Source organism: Oncorhynchus tshawytscha, linkage group LG07, assembly GCF_018296145.1.
Source record: "Oncorhynchus tshawytscha isolate Ot180627B linkage group LG07, Otsh_v2.0, whole genome shotgun sequence".
Classification (NCBI taxonomy): domain Eukaryota; kingdom Metazoa; phylum Chordata; class Actinopteri; order Salmoniformes; family Salmonidae; genus Oncorhynchus; species Oncorhynchus tshawytscha.
In genome coordinates, this window is record NC_056435.1 from 47,179,988 (window position 1) to 47,201,428 (window position 21,441).

At 41.4% G+C, this 21,441-nt stretch overlaps 1 protein-coding gene and 1 non-coding gene across 2 annotated transcripts in view; both read right to left on the reverse strand.

Annotated features, from left to right (window-relative positions):
- Positions 1 to 5,257: 5,257 nt before the first annotated feature.
- slc4a8 (solute carrier family 4 member 8) overlaps positions 5,258 to 21,441 on the reverse strand; it is a 53,237-nt gene continuing 37,053 nt past the window's right edge. Inside the window, exons 13-24 of the mRNA XM_024427404.2 lie at positions 17,260 to 17,393; positions 16,908 to 17,153; positions 16,610 to 16,715; positions 13,924 to 14,085; positions 13,599 to 13,712; positions 13,315 to 13,476; positions 12,736 to 13,056; positions 12,449 to 12,622; positions 12,102 to 12,236; positions 10,061 to 10,164; positions 8,636 to 8,741; positions 5,258 to 8,027 (exon numbers count right to left, since the gene is read on the reverse strand). Of these exons, the coding sequence (XP_024283172.2) occupies positions 8,022 to 8,027; positions 8,636 to 8,741; positions 10,061 to 10,164; positions 12,102 to 12,236; positions 12,449 to 12,622; positions 12,736 to 13,056; positions 13,315 to 13,476; positions 13,599 to 13,712; positions 13,924 to 14,085; positions 16,610 to 16,715; positions 16,908 to 17,153; positions 17,260 to 17,393 (1,770 nt within the window). The 3' untranslated portion in view covers positions 5,258 to 8,021. The remainder of the gene's footprint in view (positions 8,028 to 8,635; positions 8,742 to 10,060; positions 10,165 to 12,101; positions 12,237 to 12,448; positions 12,623 to 12,735; positions 13,057 to 13,314; positions 13,477 to 13,598; positions 13,713 to 13,923; positions 14,086 to 16,609; positions 16,716 to 16,907; positions 17,154 to 17,259; positions 17,394 to 21,441) is intronic.
- Positions 14,346 to 14,489, reverse strand: LOC112255586. Its single transcript, XR_002954308.1, has one exon. It is a non-coding gene; the product is annotated as a U4 spliceosomal RNA (small nuclear RNA).

A 21,441-nucleotide genomic window follows, 5' to 3' on the forward strand; every position in this document is an offset into this window, starting at 1 on the left:
TCATTTTGATTTCGGGCACAAATTCAAATGTGGTACTGACTCGCCCATGGATTGATGTTTCAACATTGTCTCAATGAAGAGTTCGGTGTTTGGATAGCCATGTGCGCAGTCACCCAGTAAAATACTACTTGAGTAAAAGTCTGAAAGTATTTGGTTTTAAATATACTTAAGTATCAAAGGTAAAGGTAATTGCTCAAATATACTTAAGTATAAAAAGTCAAAGTATGTATAATCTCAAATTCCTTATAGTAGGCAAACCAGACGGCACAATTTTCTCATTTTTTTAAAATTGAAGGTCAGGGGCACTCCAACATAATTTACAAATTAAATATTTGTGTTTAATGAGTCCACCAGATCAGAGGCAGTAGGGTTGACCAGGGATCTTCTCTTGATAAGTATGTGAATTGGACCATTTTCCTGTCCCGCTAAGCATTCAAAATGTAACGAGTACTTTTGGGTGTTAGGGAAAATGTAAGGAGTAAAAAGTACATTATTTTCTTTAGGAATGTAGTGAAGTAATATTTTTTATATCAAAATATAAATAGTAAAGTACAGATACCCCCAAAAATAACTTAAGTAATACTTTAAAGTGTTTTTACTTAAGTACTTTAGACCACTGCATGTGCGATATGCACACGTAGTTAAGCCTGCTAGAGTAGGCGTATGAGTAATATCCACAGTCAAAGTACGGATGAAGCCTGAGCTGGAATGTGAAGCTAACTGAAGCTGGTTAGTTTTAGAAAATCCTAAATAGATCTAGCTTGCTTCGTAGGATACCCCTCTGGTCACTTCATGGTGTTTTCCCCCTAACAAACCTTGTACTGTACAGTTCAATCTTGCCACATTGACACAGAAAATGCATGGTGCCTTTATTAATAAAGTTAAACAACACAAATAAGACCAAGAGACCAGGCCATATCATACACAATATAACATAATATTATTAATATTACACTTTCTATGTAATAATCAGTGTGCTCCACTAGTACGATTGTTGGCATTCTCATTTTGACCTCTCATCGACGAGTTTACCCACTGCCACGGTAAACCCTGGACACTGTTGAACTGGCCCGAGCACAGACAATCATACCACGCTTGGTAAACCCTAGACACTGTTGAACTGGCCTGAGCACAGACAATCACACCACGCTTGGTAAACCCTGGACACTGTTGAACTGGCCAGAGCACAAACAATCACACCACACTTGGTAAACCCTAGACACTGTTGAACTGGCCCGAGCACAGACAATCACACCACGCTTGGTAAACCCTAGACACTGTTGAACTGGCCCGAGCACAGACAATCACACCACGCTTGGTAAACCCTGGACACTGTTGAACTGGCCCGAGCACAGACAATCACACCACGCTTGGTAAACCCTGGACACTGTTGAACTGGCCCGAGCACAGACAATCACACCACGCTTGGTAAACCCTAGACACTGTTGAACTGGCCCGAGCACAGACAATCACACCACGCTTGGTAAACCCTAGACACTGTTGAACTGGCCCAAGCACAGACAATCACACCACGCTTGGTAAACCCTAGACACTGTTGAACTGGCCCGAGCACAGACAATCACACCACGCTCAAGTCCCTTAGGTCACTCGTTTTGCCCATTCTAACGTTCAATCCAACAGTAACTGGATGCTTCGGTGCCAGTCTGCCGTGGCCACGTACTCACTGTCTGTAAGGGGGGTAACCATTTTTGTGAACTGGCCGCTGAGTATTCGTACGGCTTCATCATTGATCCCCTCCTCTCTGTTCTAGTGTCCATAGCCACACCCTGCCCTGACGCTGACGTCACAGGAGAGGGGCTTTGTGATTGGGTAGGACTTAGCACTACCAGCTGTTTGTAATCAGGACCTACTCCACTTCTCTGACAGATGGATTACCTCCAGATGTCTAAACTCCACACTCAGGGACCTCACTTCAGGAGAGCGAGAGAGATAGATTCCCTTAGTCAATGCAGGACTTATGTCAGGCCTCCTAAACATATTTGGCCCAGTTAAATACTTATAAAAATGCACCCTTCCTGCTTACCAAACTCACTGATCATGTATTGTATTTGATTGGGTAGAAAATCCATCTTTTGTCAAAAAGTATTCATAAAAAAAGTAATTTAATGACAGCGCCTTTGACTTTCTATGAGGCATCGCCATCTAGTGGCATAATAAGACTGCCTCTTGAGGTTGGGATTATTACTTTAGAGACAGTATTGAATTACACATTTCATAAAAAACACTTCAAACCTTACCCTCCTAAAATACCATTTAAATGCAATGACACAAACAACACGTATACTTTTAAAGATGTATGGTTTATTTCCCATGTTTCCATAATCAAAAATGACATTACACATATAAAACATTTAGAATATTTTTGCTATGGACTAAGCATTCAATATTTTTCAGACAAGGCATCTTTCTCCCTGAAAATCTCTCTCTCTAAGCCCTCTGTATCTCTCACCCTCCCTTTCATTTCTCTCTCACCCTGCCCCCTCCTCTCATCCCTCTCTTTCTCTTTGACCTTGTCTGTTAAATTAATTGTGGACACAAGGCCAATCTTGTATTCATCAGAAAAGCACTGTCTGACACTGTACACTATGACTCATCTACTCACTACATGGAGGAAAGGAGAAGAGGAGGGGAAGAGGAGAGTAGGAAAGGATGGGAGGAAGAGAGGAGCGGACACACTCAATCACATTGGGTAAACACAGCTAATACCAGAAGTGTATGATCTCAGAGAAAATGTCTGAGACTGAGGGTGAGGGTGAGGACACAGTGACACTGACTGCACTGCACTGGACAACGTTAAAGTCTCAACACACACACACACACACTCGACAGAACAGCCGGGGCAGCACATACTGACATACAGTACCTTCAGAAAGTATTCACACAGCCTGAATTTAACATGTATTACATTGAGATGTTGTGTAACTGGCCTACACACAGTAACCCTTAATATCAAACAGTAATTACATTTTTACAAAATTGTACAAATTAATGGAAAATGAAAAGCTGAAATGCCTTGAGTCATTAAGTAGTCAACCCCTTTGTTATGGCAAGCCTAAATAAGTTCAGGAGTAAAAATGTGCTTAACAAGTCACATAATATGTTTCATGGACTGACTCAATGTGCAATAATAGTGTTTAACATGATTTTTGAATGACTGCCTTATCTCTGTACTCAACACAAACAATTATCTGTAAGGTCCCTCAGTCGAGCAGTGAATTTCAAACACAAATTCACAAAAAACACAAAAAACAGGGAAGTTTTCCAATGCCTTGCAAAGAAGGGCAACTATTGGTAGATGGGTAAAAAAAAATCAATAAAAACAGACATTGAATATCCCTTTGAGCATGGTGAAGTTATTAATTACACTTTGGATGGTGTATCAATACACGCAGTCACTACAAAGATACAACACATCACTGAGTACCACTCTTCATATTTTCAAGCATGGTGGTGGGGGCATCACGTTATGGGCATAGTTGTCTTCGACAAGGACTAGGGAGTGTTTTAGGATAAAAATAAATGGAATAGAACTAAGCACAGACAAAATCCTAGAGGGTCAGTCTGCTTTCCAAGACACTGGAAAAAAAATCACCTTTCAGCAGGACAATAACCTAAAACACAAGGCCAAATCTACAATGGAGTTGCTTACCAAGATCAAATCAAATCAAATCAAATGTATTTATATAGCCCTTCGTACATCAGCTGATATCTCAAAGTGCTGTACAGAAACCCAGCCTAAAACCCCAAACAGCAAGCAATGCAGGTGTAGAAGCACGGTGGCTAGGAAAAACTCCCTAGAAAGGCCAAAACCTAGGAAGAAACCTAGAGAGGAACCAGGCTATGTGGGGTGGCCAGTCCTCTTCTGGCTGTGCCGGGTGGAGATTATAACAGAACATGGCCAAGATGTTCAAATGTTCATAAATGACCAGCATGGTCGTATAATAATAAGGCAAAACAGTTGAAACTGTTCTGAAGATGACATTGAATGTTCCTGAGTGGCCTAGTTACAGTTTTGACTTAAATTGGCTTAAACATCTATGGCAAGATTTGAAAATGGCTGTCTAGCAATGATCAACAACCAACTTGACAGAGCTTACATAAATCCCAAAATAATAATGTGCAAATATTGTACAATACAGGTGCGCAAAGCTGAGACTAATGCAAAAAGACTTAAAGCTGTAATCACTGCCAAAGTTTATTCTAACATGTATTGACTCAGGGTTGTGAATACTTATGTAAATTAGATAGTTCTGTACTTTATTTTCAATACATTTGCTAAATTTCTAAAAAATATGGCTTCACTTTGTCATTATGGGGTATTGTGTGTAGATGGGTGAGAAAAAAATAAATATTTAATCAATTTTGAACTCAGGCTGTAACACAGCAAAATGTAGAATAAGTCAAGGTGTATGAATACTTTCTGAAGGCACTGTATACATAGAAGAACACATTGTTTGAATCCATTTTTTTATTTTTCAATCACATAAAACTAATCATGTCATTTTAAAGATTGCTTTGCTGAATTATTCAAGTCTTTTCTGAGAGCACATCCACTAACAGTGTGTGAATGTACAGTAACTCTGCTTGCTTACAGGTCCAATGCAGTCATTTGTATCTCAATATCAAATCATTTCTAGGTAACAATTGACCCTTTGCTAAGCCTGGACCCCCTTGGTTACTGTTGCAACCTATGACAACATTTTCCCAGGAAGCTCCATTGCCCAGTCAAACTACTGGAGAAACCACTCACAACAATCTTAAACTGTGTTTTTAATACACAATAAATTATTGCGGTGGACTGTCATTACAATTGCTTCACGGGAATCTGGTACAATTAAGTTTGTGGAAGATTGGATGGCTCTGAATGCACTGTCATGCAGTCAAAGCTACTACTATAACTACTTTTGGAGCTAACTAGTTATCTCAAGTCGAATCCTGATGTCAACAGCAGATTATAGTTGTATTCATAATATAGATAACTTAGCTAGCTAACATACATTATAATAAGTGGCTAGCTAGTGTTAGCAATGTTTGGTGGTCAATGAGACTGAGAGCTAGCTAACCAGCTGAGCTAGCAAACAATGTAATAAAAGTATAATTAGGATTTTAAAAATACTCCAACTGGCTCTGCGTTGCAGGAATCACAGTAGCAAGTAACCCTGGTGCATTGTTATTTAGCCATTGAAACAATTTAGTTACATTTTGATGAAACTCAGTTTTGCCATAGCTCTCATTGGCTTTCATGTTTGAAACGTGAGCAACTACAGTTGCTATCCATTGGAGCACTGTGATTGATTTCCCAACATTCTGGGGTGGGGCTTAGTTAAGGGTCAATTAAGGAACTTGCTGTGATTGTTTTCAATTAAAATTGTGAAAATAGCATAAAGCAATTTCTCAAGCAAGAATTTTGCTTGGACTGTCTGGGAGTGGTCTGGGTGGGGAAGGGAAAACTGAAAACTAGCTGTTATTGTCAGAGGTTTAAAACTATCTTTCTTATTGGTCTATTAATGTCACCAGGCAGGCTAAAACTCCGTCCCATCAAAACAGGCTGGAATTTCTGGCGGTCTTCTCAAACAGTTCATACACTAAAAGGTTTATTATAATAATTTTCACAATTTCATAATATTATTCAAACCTAGTAATGTGGAAATATATATAAACACAGGAAAATCAATGTTTTAACTGCCCCGGGCCTTTTAAATCACATTTTGAGTTTCGTTTCTTTCTCTAAATGTATGTTCTGCTTTCATTGTATGTTTTGTGGTTTGTGTATTTCAAGTTTGGCTTTTTTAAGTGTTTGACTGTTGCTGTTTTATATTTTTTGAATTCTCATATTTTATTGTGTTTGTGTCACACTGTACTTTTACTTATTCTCAAAGCCATTTCATACTGTTGTCTGGGACAAAGAAACAAAATGATTGGATGATTTAAATGGAAGTTGAGAGGTATAACACAGAGGCAAAACATCACCACATTGTATCAAAATATTTTCTAGTTACTCCTCAGTACAATGTTTCTTACATTCCAGCCATTAGTATTTCCATCAGGTTTGGAAAAAAGAGGAATGTAATCTATTGAACCCATTGGGTGATCCATGTCAAGATGAGTATTGACAAACAATCATGGCTTTATCTGAAGCAAGATGCTGTATCTCTCATGATCTTTGTACGGGTATTATTACTGCATGTAGACTGTACTTAAAGCCACTTTGGCACTAGCCATGGGGATGTATAGAAATGATAACGATCATGACAATCATCATCAAAATTACTATTATCATCATTTTGGACACATTCCTGAAGTTTCTCAGCAGTAGGCAGTTGGATTTAGTGGTGGGAGACATCTTGTAAACATGGGAGGATATATTCTCGTGGAGTCATTCCTATTACGTTAGTATTTAGATGCTTTCTGTGCTGCATTCCTTAGGCTTCCTGTTAGCACATTGTCCCATTTATTACACTATATACAGAAAGTGGCCGTTTTAACATTCATATACTAAAATAAATTACTGTCATACATAATCTCTTACTCAGTTTCTTGAAAATAAAACATATATTATATATACTATATCTATACAATGTGCAACTACAAATTCATTGTATGTTATTGAGGAATACTGTGCCAGTATGTTTTCTCGCCTCCCAACTGGCACTAGCCTAGGAGCAAAGAGCACACATCACAGTAAGGGATGTGGTCCCAATTTACTGGATTAGGGTGCTGTTCAAATACATCCTTCCTTCATTCCTTAATATAATTACAGATCTGAGATCAGTAATCAACAGAAGAGAGTAGAGTAAGGAGGAATGATGCACCTTTGAGAAGAAATGGACAGGTTTATCAATGAAATTAAATGTCCTCAAAACGTGGAGGTCATTGAAACATCTACAATCAGGTCCAGTAAGTGTGTTTAGTGTAGGTAGATTCAGTGGTAGGTAGATCTTCTGCACAGGGCCATTCATTTGGGCTAATTTATTGCTCATATTGGTTTTGCCGATGAATTATGGATGCCCATATATTAAACTCTCTCAGAAATGCACACACACAGTCAAAAGGTGTGTATTCTGGCCATTTCGGTGAGTCATTTCTAGGTGTGGTCCTGTACTACTCTAGGCACCACTGCTACTCACCTCTGGCTTCTAACATTTTACAGTGTTACCCATACTTAGGCGCTGTGTGTTGTTCCTGACCATGTGACCTGATCAGGAACAACCCAGATTACATGATCTGGAAAAACCTAAGGTCCTACCCATACTGCCTGACAAGAGTTCCCAATTCCAAAGAGATCGACTGAGGTAAAACACATGGACAGAAACAGAAGATCACATACATTCTGTACAGGAGCTTCCAATCTGAACAGTTATATTTAACACAGATATATCCACAAAGGTAACAGATTATTATAGCGCCTAATCAAATGATTGATTTCACTGGTTGAACTGAAGTACGGTCTCTTCTAGCAATATTATCATATCGTACGTTGCACAAAAACAGACACCGATTTTATGTCCAAAGTTAAATATCTCTACATTATTGATCCAATAATATACTTTAGAATTTAAAAATAATTTTGACAAGAACACCACGTTATAGAAAACACACTTATGGTACAGTAAAGAAAAAGACCAACTCTTTAAAGTAAAGATAACATACTAGTAGAGTCACTGTGATTTAAAAAATAACCTGGTTTGGGTTTGAAGGAGCATTCTCATAGACACAGCAAGGCTGTTCTGAAGGTTTGTTGTTGTTGTTACTGTTGTTGTGGTTGTGGTTGTTTGAGGGAATGTGTGTGTGTTGGGGGTGTATGAGAGCAGCCATTAGGAATCTTGGGGTCCCGGTATTGTAGAGGAGGTGTTTGGGTTAAAGATGTGTGTGAGTCAAAACACAAGGGGGCATTAGAAATGCTCTATGACCTATGGGTCTGGCTTATTGAAGTGTAGCTCACAGCCTCTGTAGTCATCTGGTTCCACTCTCACTGATCTATAAATTCCAGACCTTCAATTTCAATCCTTTAGAGAGACGTACACACTCACACACACACACACACACACACACACACACACACACACACACACACACACACACACACACACACACACACACACACACACACACACACACACACACACACACACACAGAGGGAAGTAAGGAATGAGAAAGATAGAGAGCAGAGAGACATGGTTAATAATATACCATGGCAAATCCAGTTTGAGGGAGATCCAATTTCCCACTTCTATCATAATATTAAAAACTCAAACAACTGATTCTATAAAATGCAAGTAGGAGAGGAGAGATTTGAGAAAACAGAGAGACAGTAACCTCAGTGGGCAAAATGGAGACATGCAATGCACCAGACAGGGGTGGCAGGTAGCCTAATGGTTAGAGCGTTGGGCCAGTAACTGAAAGGTTGCTGGATTGAATCCCAGAGCTGACAAGGCAAAAAATCTGTCATTCTGCCTCTGAACAAGGCAGTTAACCCACTGTTTCCCAGTAGGCTGTCATTGTAAATAAAATACAATTCTTAACTGACTTGCCTAGTTAAATAAAGGTTTAAAAAAACTGTGACTGTGAGAGAAAGGTAGAAAAATAAAGAGGCAGAGAGGGATAGGGCCTTGCCTTCTTAGCAGCCCCCATGCGACTGTCCTTTTGGTTGGCGTTGAGGGATTTCCATACGGTGGTTTTAGACATCTCATCAGATATGTTAATATCAGAAGGGTCACACCTGGGGAGGAAGGGGTTAAAGCAACGGGTCAGAGGTCAGAGGGGGTGGGAAGAAGGGGAGGGTGGAGTCTGAGGGGGTTAGTACTCAACAAGCGGTGCAATGAAGAAACCTCTACTGTACCATCAAAAGACACCACATACAGACAGTGAGCAAAGACATGAACCAAGACTTACCTGTCCACTAGATGTCATAGCCTAGGCAGCCAATAGTGGGTGTTAGATCTACACTATCAACTAGGATTGATGTGCATTCCCGGTAATACACTCCCCTGTGCACTGGCTAGTACATAAAGCATCCTCCATCCAGGATGCAAAGGCATAATTTCCCTCCTTATCAACCACGTTTAGCCAAGGGTGTGCAACATCCGAAATTACGAAAATGTTGACGGAACAGTTAAAGATAGTTAAGGAGGGAAATGATGCTTTTGCACACACACAAGTGTATTCCCTTTTCACCCACGACTACGTGGCTGTGCAGGTTTCCAACACCATCATTAAGTTTGCAGACGACACGACGGTGGTAAACCAGATCACCTGCAACAATGAGACAGCCCACAGGGAGGAGGTCAGAGACCTGGCTGTGTGGTGCCAGGACATCAACCTCTCAGAGGGCTGAGCACATCCCCATCCACATCAACAGGGCTGTTGTGGAGCAGATCGAGAGCTTCAAGTTCCTGTGTCCACATCATGGTCCACACACATCAACACAGTCATGAAAAGTGCACGACACCGCCTCTTCCCCCTAAGGAGACTGAAAAGATTCAGCATGGGCCCTCAAATCCTCAATACGTTATACATCTGCACCATGTACAGCTGCACCAAGTTCTACAGCTGCCATCCAGAACCTCTATACCAGGCGGTGTCAGAGGAAGGCCCAAAAAACTGTTAGGCCCCAGCCCTTCCATGTCATTGACTGTTCTCTCTGCTACCGCACGGCAAAGGTCTGGCACCAACAGGACCCTGAACGGCTTCTACCCCAAAGCCATAAGACTGCTAAATAACCAAATACACTACTTTCTCTTTTTTTCTCTCAGCATTGTTGGGAAGTAAGCATTTCACTGTTAGTCTGCACCTGTTGTTTACGAAGCATGTGATAAAATTAGATTTGATTTATTACCGGGAATGCACATCAATCCTAGACGATAGTGCAGATCTAGCGCCCAGTAGCGACTGCCTAAGCTATCTCGGCCATCACGTATGTGTGTTCGTAGGTAAGTGTGTGTGTCTTCATAAGGGTGTACGTGTTCATATGCAAGTGTGTGTGTGTGTGTGTGTGTGTGTGTGTGTATGTGTCTCTTCAGAAGTGTGTGTCTGTGTTACCTGGGGTCGTGTGTTTTGGGGAACTGCAGGAGCTTGCTGCTCTCCATGGGGATATGGACTGAGGTCTTATCCTCTACTGCTGTACCCAGAATCTCCTCATCCTGCTGCGCACACACACACACACACACACACACACACACACACACACACACACACACACACACACACACACACACACACACACACACACAGAAGAATATAGTGATGATATGTGCATGTCAGGTACAGATGTAAGATCTTAATTAGAGACAGTTTGCTACAGCAGGAAATTGATCCTGCAGCAACAGGAAATGTGAATTATTATGTGAATTATCATTTATGAACATTAATTAGAGGTTGATCCATTTTTCGTAAGGGAACATTTTCTAAGTGGAAATACATACGTCAGAAGCCATTTTAAACAGTAAATACACTTCAAGTAAAACATTTCCTGCATTGCAGGAAAGTTTACCTGTAACAGGGTGATCAAATTAAGATCCTACATCTGTAGCAGAAAGAGTGTTAGGGTTGGCGGACACTACATGTTTTTAACCCGATCTACGGGCTGCCGAGAAACCAGAGCAAACCTGGAGTAAAACGTACCGCCACAGCCCGTAAAGTGTAAACACATACCTGATTTGTGGTTGATGGCTGTCACAGACAGGCTCCTGTGCGCTTGGCATCTTGATAATTTCAAATGTTGAATATATTCAGCCTCAAATCGACCAAGTGTGAACAATGCTCAGAGCAGATGCAAGGCATGTCCCACTGTTAGCCAATCAGCTACTCACAAGTTCATCACACACACAAAAACATACACACACACAAGCTAGCTGGTCTGCTGGGATATGTTACAAGTCACATTTAAATGTATTCTTACCCCAAGCTCTTTCTGCAAAATCAATACTCCATATTGTCCTCTTTTCCGTAACCAGTTGCATGCCAAAATTTGCTTCATTCTTGCTTTTGTCTTAGCTTTTTTGGCACGTAACAATCAGGGATGTAGTGCTATTTTTATTTATTTATTACATCATCATTTCTCAATGAAATTTGGTTCCGAAATGTAGCCTGTTGTAGAATATCATTTTTGAATATACATAGCCTACAATGCATCATCCAAAATGTAACAATTAACTTGCCTACACAGTGTCTCAAAGAAATGTTTCTAGTTTTAAAATCCTAAAACACCTCATTAAGCCTACCTTATTATACATTTTAGGCCATCATCACTGTCAATCGTGAATGATAATTCTTCACCTTATACGGGTGAAATGTCCATGCTGCATGCCAACCATTTGATCCCAATCAGTTTCAGGGGAATATGTGTTTCGATCGTCTTCTTGAATGATGTAGGCTTAGCAACCTAACTACTGTTTAATCACATTTTAGAGCAGAGGGTGTTTACGAAGCTATACTTCCACTTGTATTTTGTTTCAATCAGAGCATATTAAGCCTAGTGGTGTGCATTGTTGAGTTCTGGCCGCATGAGAAAATAAATGCGACTATTCAGCACAATCATAATAAGATGTCACAAGTAGCCTAATTACTTGGCAGTAGAGCGTAACGTTTTACTATGGTTTGTTATGTAAAATACTAATGAATCATTAAGAGATCTTGTGAGATTCAACTTTAGTCTAAACTTTATTAAACAAGCACCATTCTGAGAAGTGGAGGAGCATCGTTCCACTGCATACCGACTGCACTACACCCCTGACAGCAATCCAGATAAAAGCACACAGCATCTTCCTCCATGACTAGCAAATATATGCAAATTCTGGCCCGATTGTCTAATCGGAGGTTCCGCGAGGTGTATGTACTATTTCACAATAATTTAGCTTGACTAAATCGTTAAATGGGAGAGGTTCTCCGATGGATAGAGCCCGTACACCCAACAAAAATTGTGTTGTGTATTTCAGCCTTTAGTCAAATAATACACCATACCCTATACAACACTGCCTCTAGTGGTGACAAAGCAAAGTTGACCTCCATGTTCCAAAAGCAGTTGTGTTGAATGCTATAGGATCAAAGCATACTGTAATCATACTGTAAATAGATGGAGTACCTCAATGTCAACATTCTTGGAGGCGTCATGCAGTTGTTTCTTCTTGCTCTCAGGCATTATGTCATCCAGGTAACTCAGCTCCCTCTTAGTGAAGCAAAGGTCCAACAACTTACGGATGAACACTAGAGCCAGAACCTACACAACACACACACGCACACACATACATACACATATATTGCCAGATATGATATTTCACATGTATGACATTCAATACAATGATAAGACAAAATACTTTCAGCCATTTACACAGAGATTCCCAAAGCGAATATAGCAGTACTGTGGTATTGCTTCTTCTAAACCTATTTAGCCCAGTTGGTCCCATTGAACAAGAATGGTGTAATTGTTACCATCATGGGGAAGACAATGGCAGCCTTGGAGGTTTTAATGATCCAGAGCAGGGCCAGGCAGGTGAGCTGGGTGATGGTGAACAGGTGCACCTTCCTCAGGGGAACGTGTCTCAGGTAGATGAAGTCTGGCTGGTGCTTGGCTGGCATACCAAATAACTTTAGACGGTCAAAAAACTGAGAGAGGAAAGAAGATAACATTGGAATTGTATGACAGTGACTTATAATGGCAACAAATGTGTGTGTGTATGTGTTGCTGCTGTAGAAGTGCATGCTTTGTAAGATATTACCTGTATCCCCCTCAAAGATGAGGCTCCCATGTAGAGAAATACTCCATACAGGACAGGCATGGGAATGAACTGCAGAGCCCCAGTCATGAAGACAGAGAGGCCCATCAGTAGGAAGATGACCAGGCCTGTGAGCCTCTGCTCTCTGATGCCCAGGAAGCGGGGCTGTTCCCCGGGGGCCGAGCTCTCTGACTCCAGTTTCAGGCTGTTGACGTGGGAGATGGAGAGCACGGTGGCTGCCACGAACCAGGGCAGGCCCATAATGGAGCACACAGCCAGCATCACCCCCACCATCAGCAGGTCCAGGTGATAGCCACAGCCCTTCTGTAAGGGGAAGGGTAAATACATGGAGGGAGAATAACACATGAAAAATCATACAGATCGACCAACAAAACCAAAACTCAAATTCTGACTTGTGCCCTCAGAACAAAGCTGCATGAAGAACATGTTCCTTCTGACTAACTGTTGGGCAATGGCCACAGTGTAGTCTTGCATTGCCATACCTCCAACAGTGTGACGGCATCCCAGTCCTTAGTAAAATAATATCTGGGACCAATAAATACAGACTTGTCTTCCTCTCACCAGTAGTTTATGCTCCTTGCGGTTGATGATGACAGCGGTGATCTGTTGGTCCATGAAGATGAGGATGGTGCAGAGCAGAGCAGGGATGGAGGCAGCCAGGACTGTCCACCACGGGTTTCGACCTATTGGGTTGATCAACCAACCACGGTCATCTCGGGTGGGCTAGTTAGTAGAACAGACAGAGACAAAAAATAAAATATCTGAGATAGCAGGGTACGGAATGGATCGTCTCGATAGTTTATAAACCACCTATCACATATAAAACAGTGATCTTTTCATCCTACCTTAAAGTTGCTTGGCACCTGCAGCTTCTGCGAGGGGATTCCAATCAGGAAGTCAAGCATGACCATAAATACAATGGTGATAAAGACCGCAAAGTCACTGATCATGGACCGCACCTGAACAAAGCAGGATAGGGATCTTCGATGATGCAACAACACAAAATTGTCTACTAAAACTCAGGCAGAAAAACATAGGTCTAGACGAACCAGCATATAGAACAATTAACCCTGTAGCCTCTTCCCTTCCAAACACAAATGCCACAACCATTGCATTGGAATCTATTTCAGATTGAGCTTCATACATTTACACAGTTTTGTAATGTCTTACCCTGGTGGGGAAATATCGGCTGGTCTTACACTCTTTGAGGAACGCTGACATGAAGACAGTGGCGAAGAAGAGGATGGCCGACCAGAAGAGTACGTCAGGGGTGTAGGGGCCATGGTGTCCACAAGCTGTACCCACAAAGTGGCCTTGCAGATCTATGCACTCCTGAAGATCAACAAACACACAAAACAACATAGAAGAATAGCTCAGACAGCACTGCAACTGTTTTGGGTTCACGTCCCAGACCCACAATTGCTGATTCTCGTCTCCCCTGGACAACATCTGACATAGCTTACACTACTGACACTTTTTCTCTGATTCTACTGAATCTAAATATGATCTGCACCTGGTGGCTGAAACATCAGAATAGCTAAACAGCAACATGAGTGGGATATAGCCGCGATTTGACCTGGCACTATCTTCTTTGACATGTATAGTAGTCTCTTACTAAACCCAGGGCTGACTATATTTGAAGTCATCCCGGCGGGGTATTGGGTTAAGTTTTCAACCAGCAATCATCACACCTCGGATGGACCTCATAGGCTACGATATTTCCTCTGCAAAAGGATACCAAAAGACAGCCGCTCAAAATGTGTGCAGCATCTCATATAGCATCTCCCCCAAACGGTATTTGTTGTTTGTTGCATTGGTATGTCTAGCAGACAGCCCCCTACCTAACACTTTGGTGTATGCTTGTTTACAAGTATTTCCTCGTAAGGTGGGGTAGTGATACAATGATCAAATAGAGGGCCTCCCGAGTGGCGCAGCGGTCTAAGGCACTGCATCCCAGTGCTTGAGGAGTCACTACAGACCCGGGTTCGATCCCAAGCTGTGTCGCAGCTGGCCGTGACTGGGAGACCCATGAGGCGGCGCACAATTGGCCCAGCGTCATCCGGGTTAGGGGAGGGTTTGGCCCTCCTAATGCACACAGACTTGGTCGCCAGCTGTACAGTGTTCCTCTGACACATTGGTGCGGCTGGCTTCCAAGTTAAGAAAGCAGTATGTCAAGAAGCAGTGCGGCTTGGCAGGGTCGTGTTTTGGAGGACACATGGCTCTTGACCTTTGCCTCTCCCGAGTCTGTACGGTCATTACAGCGATGGGACATTATTGTAACGACCAATTGGATATCATGAAATTGGGGGGGTGTAGGGCCAGATGAACAAATCATTGGCTTTGTAGGCATTTTTTGCTTCCAAACTGTGCGTTTTTCCCGCGATTATATTTTGAAATCTGCAAAAGGCAAACTGAGAGCTGCAACCAACCATTCAAGTCAGGACTGGCATCCATTGCTAGTATACCCAAGTCAGGACTGGCATCCATTGCTAGTATACCCATGATCGGACTGGCATCCATTGCTAGTATACCCATGTCAGGACTGGCATCCATTGCTAGTATACCCAAGTCAGGACTGGCATCCATTGCTAGTATACCCATGATCGGACTGGCATCCATTGCTAGTATACCCAAGTCAGGACTGGCATCCATTGCTAGTATACCCATGATCGGACTGGCATCCATTGCTAGTATACCCATGTCAGGACTGGCATCCATTGCTAGTATACCCATGTCAGGACTGGCATCCATTGCTAGTATACCCAAGTCAGGACTGGCATCCATTGCTAGTATACCCAAGTCAGGACTGGCATCCATTGCTAGTATACCCATGTCAGGACTGGCATCCATTGCTAGTATACCCAAGTCAGGACTGGCATCCATTGCTAGTATACCCATGTCAGGACTGGCATCCATTGCTAGTATACCCATGAGTTTAACAGTCAAATTGTCAGGTTAAGAGGTTACAAAATCTATGGCATCAACACAACAAGCTGTAGCCTATATTTGTCAGGCATGCTGCCCAAACTACGGCCTTCCGACTGTAGGCACACCGGTAACTGACAAAATAAAGGAAATACTTGAGTAAACAAAGGATACAAAGTATATGTTACGGTGTGCAGTGCATTTTCCTGGCATGTTTTAGGGCCACTTGTAGAATCTATGCCAAGGAGCATTGTAGCTGTTCTGGCAGATCATGGTGCCCAACACCCTTTGAAGACCTTTATGTTGGGGTTTCCTTCATTTTGGCAGAGACCTGTATTTGTGTGATAAAACTTAATCCACAGTTATTTTTTCATTAACTGTTAATCCTTTGTGGCTAAATTATGCTGTCTGGTCTATTTTGAACATTGAACACGGGCTCCTCTGGTTGGATAAAAATTATAAGAATATATATTTTTTATATATACATTTTGTTTTGCCTCTAGTGCCCCCTACAGGCTTGGGCCCAGCCCCTGAATCATACAATTGACCAGTCACATGTATTTATTATGTAGTTAATTAGAATTTTATTAATCAGTTACCCAATCAACCCCCAGGTACCCACGTGGGCCCCCTACCTCCTCTCCTCCCCCCATCTGATGATTAGTGGAGAGGCAGCAGGCAGCAGCTGGCTGACTACAGTCATTGAGTCTTCCTGTGGTCGCAGTGAAAAATTATAAAATATATACTACATATATAATATATACATTATATATTTCCTTAATTATTTTAATCATACTTTTATTTATTTATTTTTGCTGCCTTTTGGGCCCCACATGAGCCTGGGACCAGGGGCTTCAGCTCTGGTAAGCCCCTGCATTAATCCGTCCCTGCGATTGTGTGTGTTTGTGTGGGAGTGTGTCGGCTGAGTTACCTTGACAGTAAGGTTGGCCCAAGGCACAGCAGAAGCAGTGATGTTTTTCTGACTCCATAGCTCCAGGGTTGTATTACTGGGGTTATCAGGCTCTGCACACCGACAGCTACAGAGAGAGATATACTCAATTGAATTCACTTAAGCCACAGAAAACATACTATTAAGTATACTCTCACACACATAGTAGAAATAATTCAAAGGGACTAAATTACACAAAATGAGAAAATGGAAATAAAGTAAGAAACAGATAAAGACAGAAACAGAAAAAGGTAGAAACAGGAAGATGTATGGTCCTCACTATGCCAGTGTGAGCTTGTCCAGGTCGCTGTGGGTGTTGATGGGGTAGTGTTCCCCCAGGTGGATGAGCTTCTCCAGAGCCTCGTAAATGAAGATGATGCAGATAAGGGAAGCAAAGGCTTCTTCTGTGAAGCGGGTGATGTAGCAGACCAGGGAGCTGGCATCTGTGGCCACCAGGACGAGACACAGGAAGGCCGTCCACAGGCCGATACAGGTCCTCAGAGACAGGTAGGACAGGTCATAGTCCCTGAGAGAGGGAGGGGGGTTGGGAGACAGTCAGAGGAAATATTAACAGTCAGGCCCTAATTATAGAACATTATAATACATTAATATAATGAAGAGAATGTACTGACTTGCAGAACTTGAAGAGGATCTTCTCAAAGACGAGGACAGGGCCTGTGCTACCCAGGATGGTGAGAGGCTGACCAGCAAACAGAGAGTAGGCCACTCCTGTCATGGATGCTCCCAGCAGAGACTCAATGGCACTCTGAGATACACACACACACACACACACACACACACACACACACACACACACACACACACACACACACACACACACACACACACACACACACGTAAGCAAGACAAAAGGGTGTGAGTGAGAGTGTTGGTGTGTGAGAGTGTATGTGTGTGCGTGCATGCATATGTATTTGATTTGATCTGACTGTACATGAGTGTGTGTGTGATAGTGATGCACGGGTTTAGAGTAATTCAATATTGTGTGGTTGGAGGGAAGCTGAGTGAATATATATCCTTCTTGTACAATTTATATAGGAAACATTGAGGTTTTTCTTTCATTATTTTAGGCTATCTGGTACTTGTGCATAAGCCTAAGCTTTCGGTCCTAACTGTACGATAGTCAAATAGTCTACATGCCAATCGCCAAATGCTTTTGGTAACAGGTAGAAAAAGTGAATGTCGATCCACAGAGGCAAAACGGACAATGTCAGAGTTTAATTCAATAAGAGAAAAGCTGCGAAATAGAGAGTTGAAAATAAAGAGAAGGGAGGGCCATAAAATAAATGTTTAGAAATGATTTGGTGAAGTGGTAAAAGAGGATGATAGCAGTGCTGACTGGTTATGTTATGTTTGATGATTGTGAGGCGCTATACAAATTCCACAGTCACAAGACTTGAAATAGGCCTATGGCACGTCAAGGGAACTGTAGTCTACTGTTTAGATGGGTTAAATGGAAACTAAAATCTGGACTGTAGGTCTATAACCTCTCACATATCCTAATAATAACTCCTGCAGAATTAAGCATTTTTTGCAGTGAAATTATACAACAAATGTAGGCCATATTTTGAATCTGGGAACAGGAATGGAGAAATTGTATTTCTTTCTTTCAGCATCTTGAGAGAATACGAATGCGCAGTTAGATACCATCTGTAGAGGTGCTATCTTTATCAGCATCATAAAAGCTGATAGTATTTCAACCACATAAAATATGCATCCAAGCCGAACTGAAATCTTATCAGAAGAAACATGTTGGGTCGTTTTCACAGCTTTCAATTTCTGCACAGAAAATCTTTCCTGTTTTTTTGTTGTTGTTGAGTTATTGTATTTTCTCCCTGGTCCCTGAACATCTTTGCTCTGCGAAAGAAACAGAGATGACAGAGAAAACTTTCATTCTTTCCATTTATGACATTATTCTGGTGAGCAAGGGTTGATTTAGTCTTCTAGGGAAACATCTAATGACAGAAGAGAAGCTGCATATATTTAATTATAGACAAGTTGACTAAGAAATAGCCTACCATAATGTCCGAAATTATAAACAGAAACATGCAGTGCCTTCAGGAAGTATTCATACCCCTGGACTTATTCCACATTTTGTTCTTACAGTTTGAAATCAAACTGTAATACTTTTTTTCTCTTTTTGTTCTTCACAAATCTACACACAACACCCCATAATGACCAATTATTATTTTTTGATGGAAATGTTTGCAAGTGTATTGAAAATGAAATATCTAATTTATATAAGTATTCACATCCCTGAGTCAATAGAATCAGCATTGACATTGATTACAGCTGTGAGTCTTTCTGGGTAAGTCTCTAAAAGCTTTGCACACCTGGATTGTACAATATTCGCACATAATTATTTTTAAAACCTCTGTCAACCACTGTCTAGTTGGCTGTTGATCATTGCTAGACAGCCACTTTCAAGTCTTGCCATAGATTTTCAAGGCAATTTATGTCAAAGCTGTAACTAGGCCACTCAGGAACATTCAATGGCGTCTTGGTAAGCAACTACAGTATAATGTATATTTGGCCTTGTGTTTTAGGTTATTGTCCTGCTGAAATCTGTATTTGTCTCCCAGTGTCTGTTGGAAAGCACAGAACCAGGTTTTCCTCTATGATTTTGCCTGTGCTTAGCTTATTCCGTTTCTTTTTATCCAAAATAAAACTCTCTAGTCCTTGCCGATGACAAGCATTCTCATAACATGATGAAGCCACCACCATGATTGAAAATATGAACAGTGGTACTCAGTGATGTGTTGTGTTGTGTTGAATTTGCACCAAACATAACACTTTGTATTCAGGACATAAAGTTAATTTCTTTGGTACATGTTGGGACTGGGAGACTAGTAAGCATTGAGGGAAAGATGAATGGAGCAAAGGACAGAGAGATCCTTGATGAAAACCTGCTCCAGAGTGCCCAGGACCTCAGACTGGGGTGAAGGCAACGACCCTAAACACACAGCCAAGACAACGCAGGAGTGGCTTCGGGACAAGTCTCGAGTGGCCCATGTCCTTGAGTGGCCCAGCCAGAGACCGGACTTGAACTCGATCGAACATCTCTGGAGAGACCTGAAAATAGCTGTGCAGCTCCCATCCAACCTGACAGAGTTTGAGAGGATCTGCAGAGAAGAATGGGATAAACTCCCAAATACAGGTGTGCCAAGCTTGTAGCGTCATACCCAAGAAAATGAGGCATTAATCGCTGCCAAAGGTGCTTCAACAAAGTACTGACCAAAAGGGTCTGAATACTTATGGAAATGTTATATTTCAGTTTATTTACTTTAATACATTTTCAAACATTTCTAAAAACCTGTTTTTGCTTTGTCATTATGAGATATTGTGTGTAGATTGATGTGGAAAAGGTCAAGGGGTCTGAATACTTTACTAATGCACTGTATGTGATTTAAGGTCATTTTTACTCCTGAACTAATTTAGTCTTGCCATTACAAAGGGGTTGACTAATTACTGACTCAAGACATTTCAGCTTTTAATTTTTTATTAATTTGTAAAAATTTCTTAAAACATAATTCCACCCTGTAGGCCAGTGGCACAAAATCGACATTTTTCATTCAGGCTATAACAAAACGTCCCTCCGATTCTGACTGTAGCCTAAAGTGCATTTTCTATATTAGCAGGTTAGGGCCGGGTGTGGGCCTCAGATTTTCACTTTATCACATATAGTTGCACATTTGCGGATGGGTTATTAGCAATTGCGGGCAGGCGAACAAACAGCTGACCCGTGCACCACCGGTGCAGGGGTCTGTGAGTGTGTGTGAACATATTTGTGACCCGTTTCAGGAAGGTAGGCGCATGTAGCATGTCACTACTTCACAGGATAGGCATTTGAACATATGTTTTTTGTTGTTGATCAAAATGTATTTTTGTTGTTGCAGAAATGCCTTCGTGAACATGTGGACTTTGATATGTCTTAATAACAAACTTGTATACCATCTGTAAATACGAATACAATTGTTAAATTACAAGCCTAGTTGGTTTAGCCATGGAAAAAGACAGGAACCTTCCTGATAGCCATGATTTGCTGAGATAATGGATGGGCTGGATATACCGAGAGATGAGTTTGGATTGGTCTGCCATGTAGCATGCTTCTGTCTATAACATGAGCTCCTCAGTATGTGTATATAATCCTTGCTACCACAGCTCTTTTTTTAAAGATATAACGTTAGCCATGGAGAACTGCAAAAGTGCTGCTACTGCTCTCAATAACATTGCTGCCCTAAATATAGCAGGTGCTATCAAACTACTTTTTGCAAATGGTCAGTATGAAATGGAGTGACTTGACACAACGGGCCAAACAAGCTGTAGCCACAAACAAAATGGAAATGACACAGGAGGAGAACTTACTTTTTTTAGTTTGCCTTTATTTAACTAGGCAAGTCAGTTAAGAACAAATTTTTATTTTCAATGACGGCCTAGGAACAGTGGGTTAACTGCCTTGTTCAGGGGCAGAATGACAGATTTGTACCTTGTCAGCTCAGGCATTTGATCTTGCAACCTGCAGTCTGTCGTGAAGAGTTCCTCCATGTATACACGGGTTTGAGTCTAGCTACATTTTCAGATATTAGAAGTTTCTAATTTCGCCAGAAAGTCACTTTTTTTTATTGCAAGTTAAAACATTCTGTTAGATAGCTAGTGTTAGCTTGCTGGCACACTAGCTAACGTTACGTGTATGATCTGTGTAGTAATATTATTTGTATCTCAGAAACCATGTGCATTGCTAGTTAGAGCCTATGGCCTAGTTATAACATTGAACCTAGTTGGTTAGCTTTAGCTAC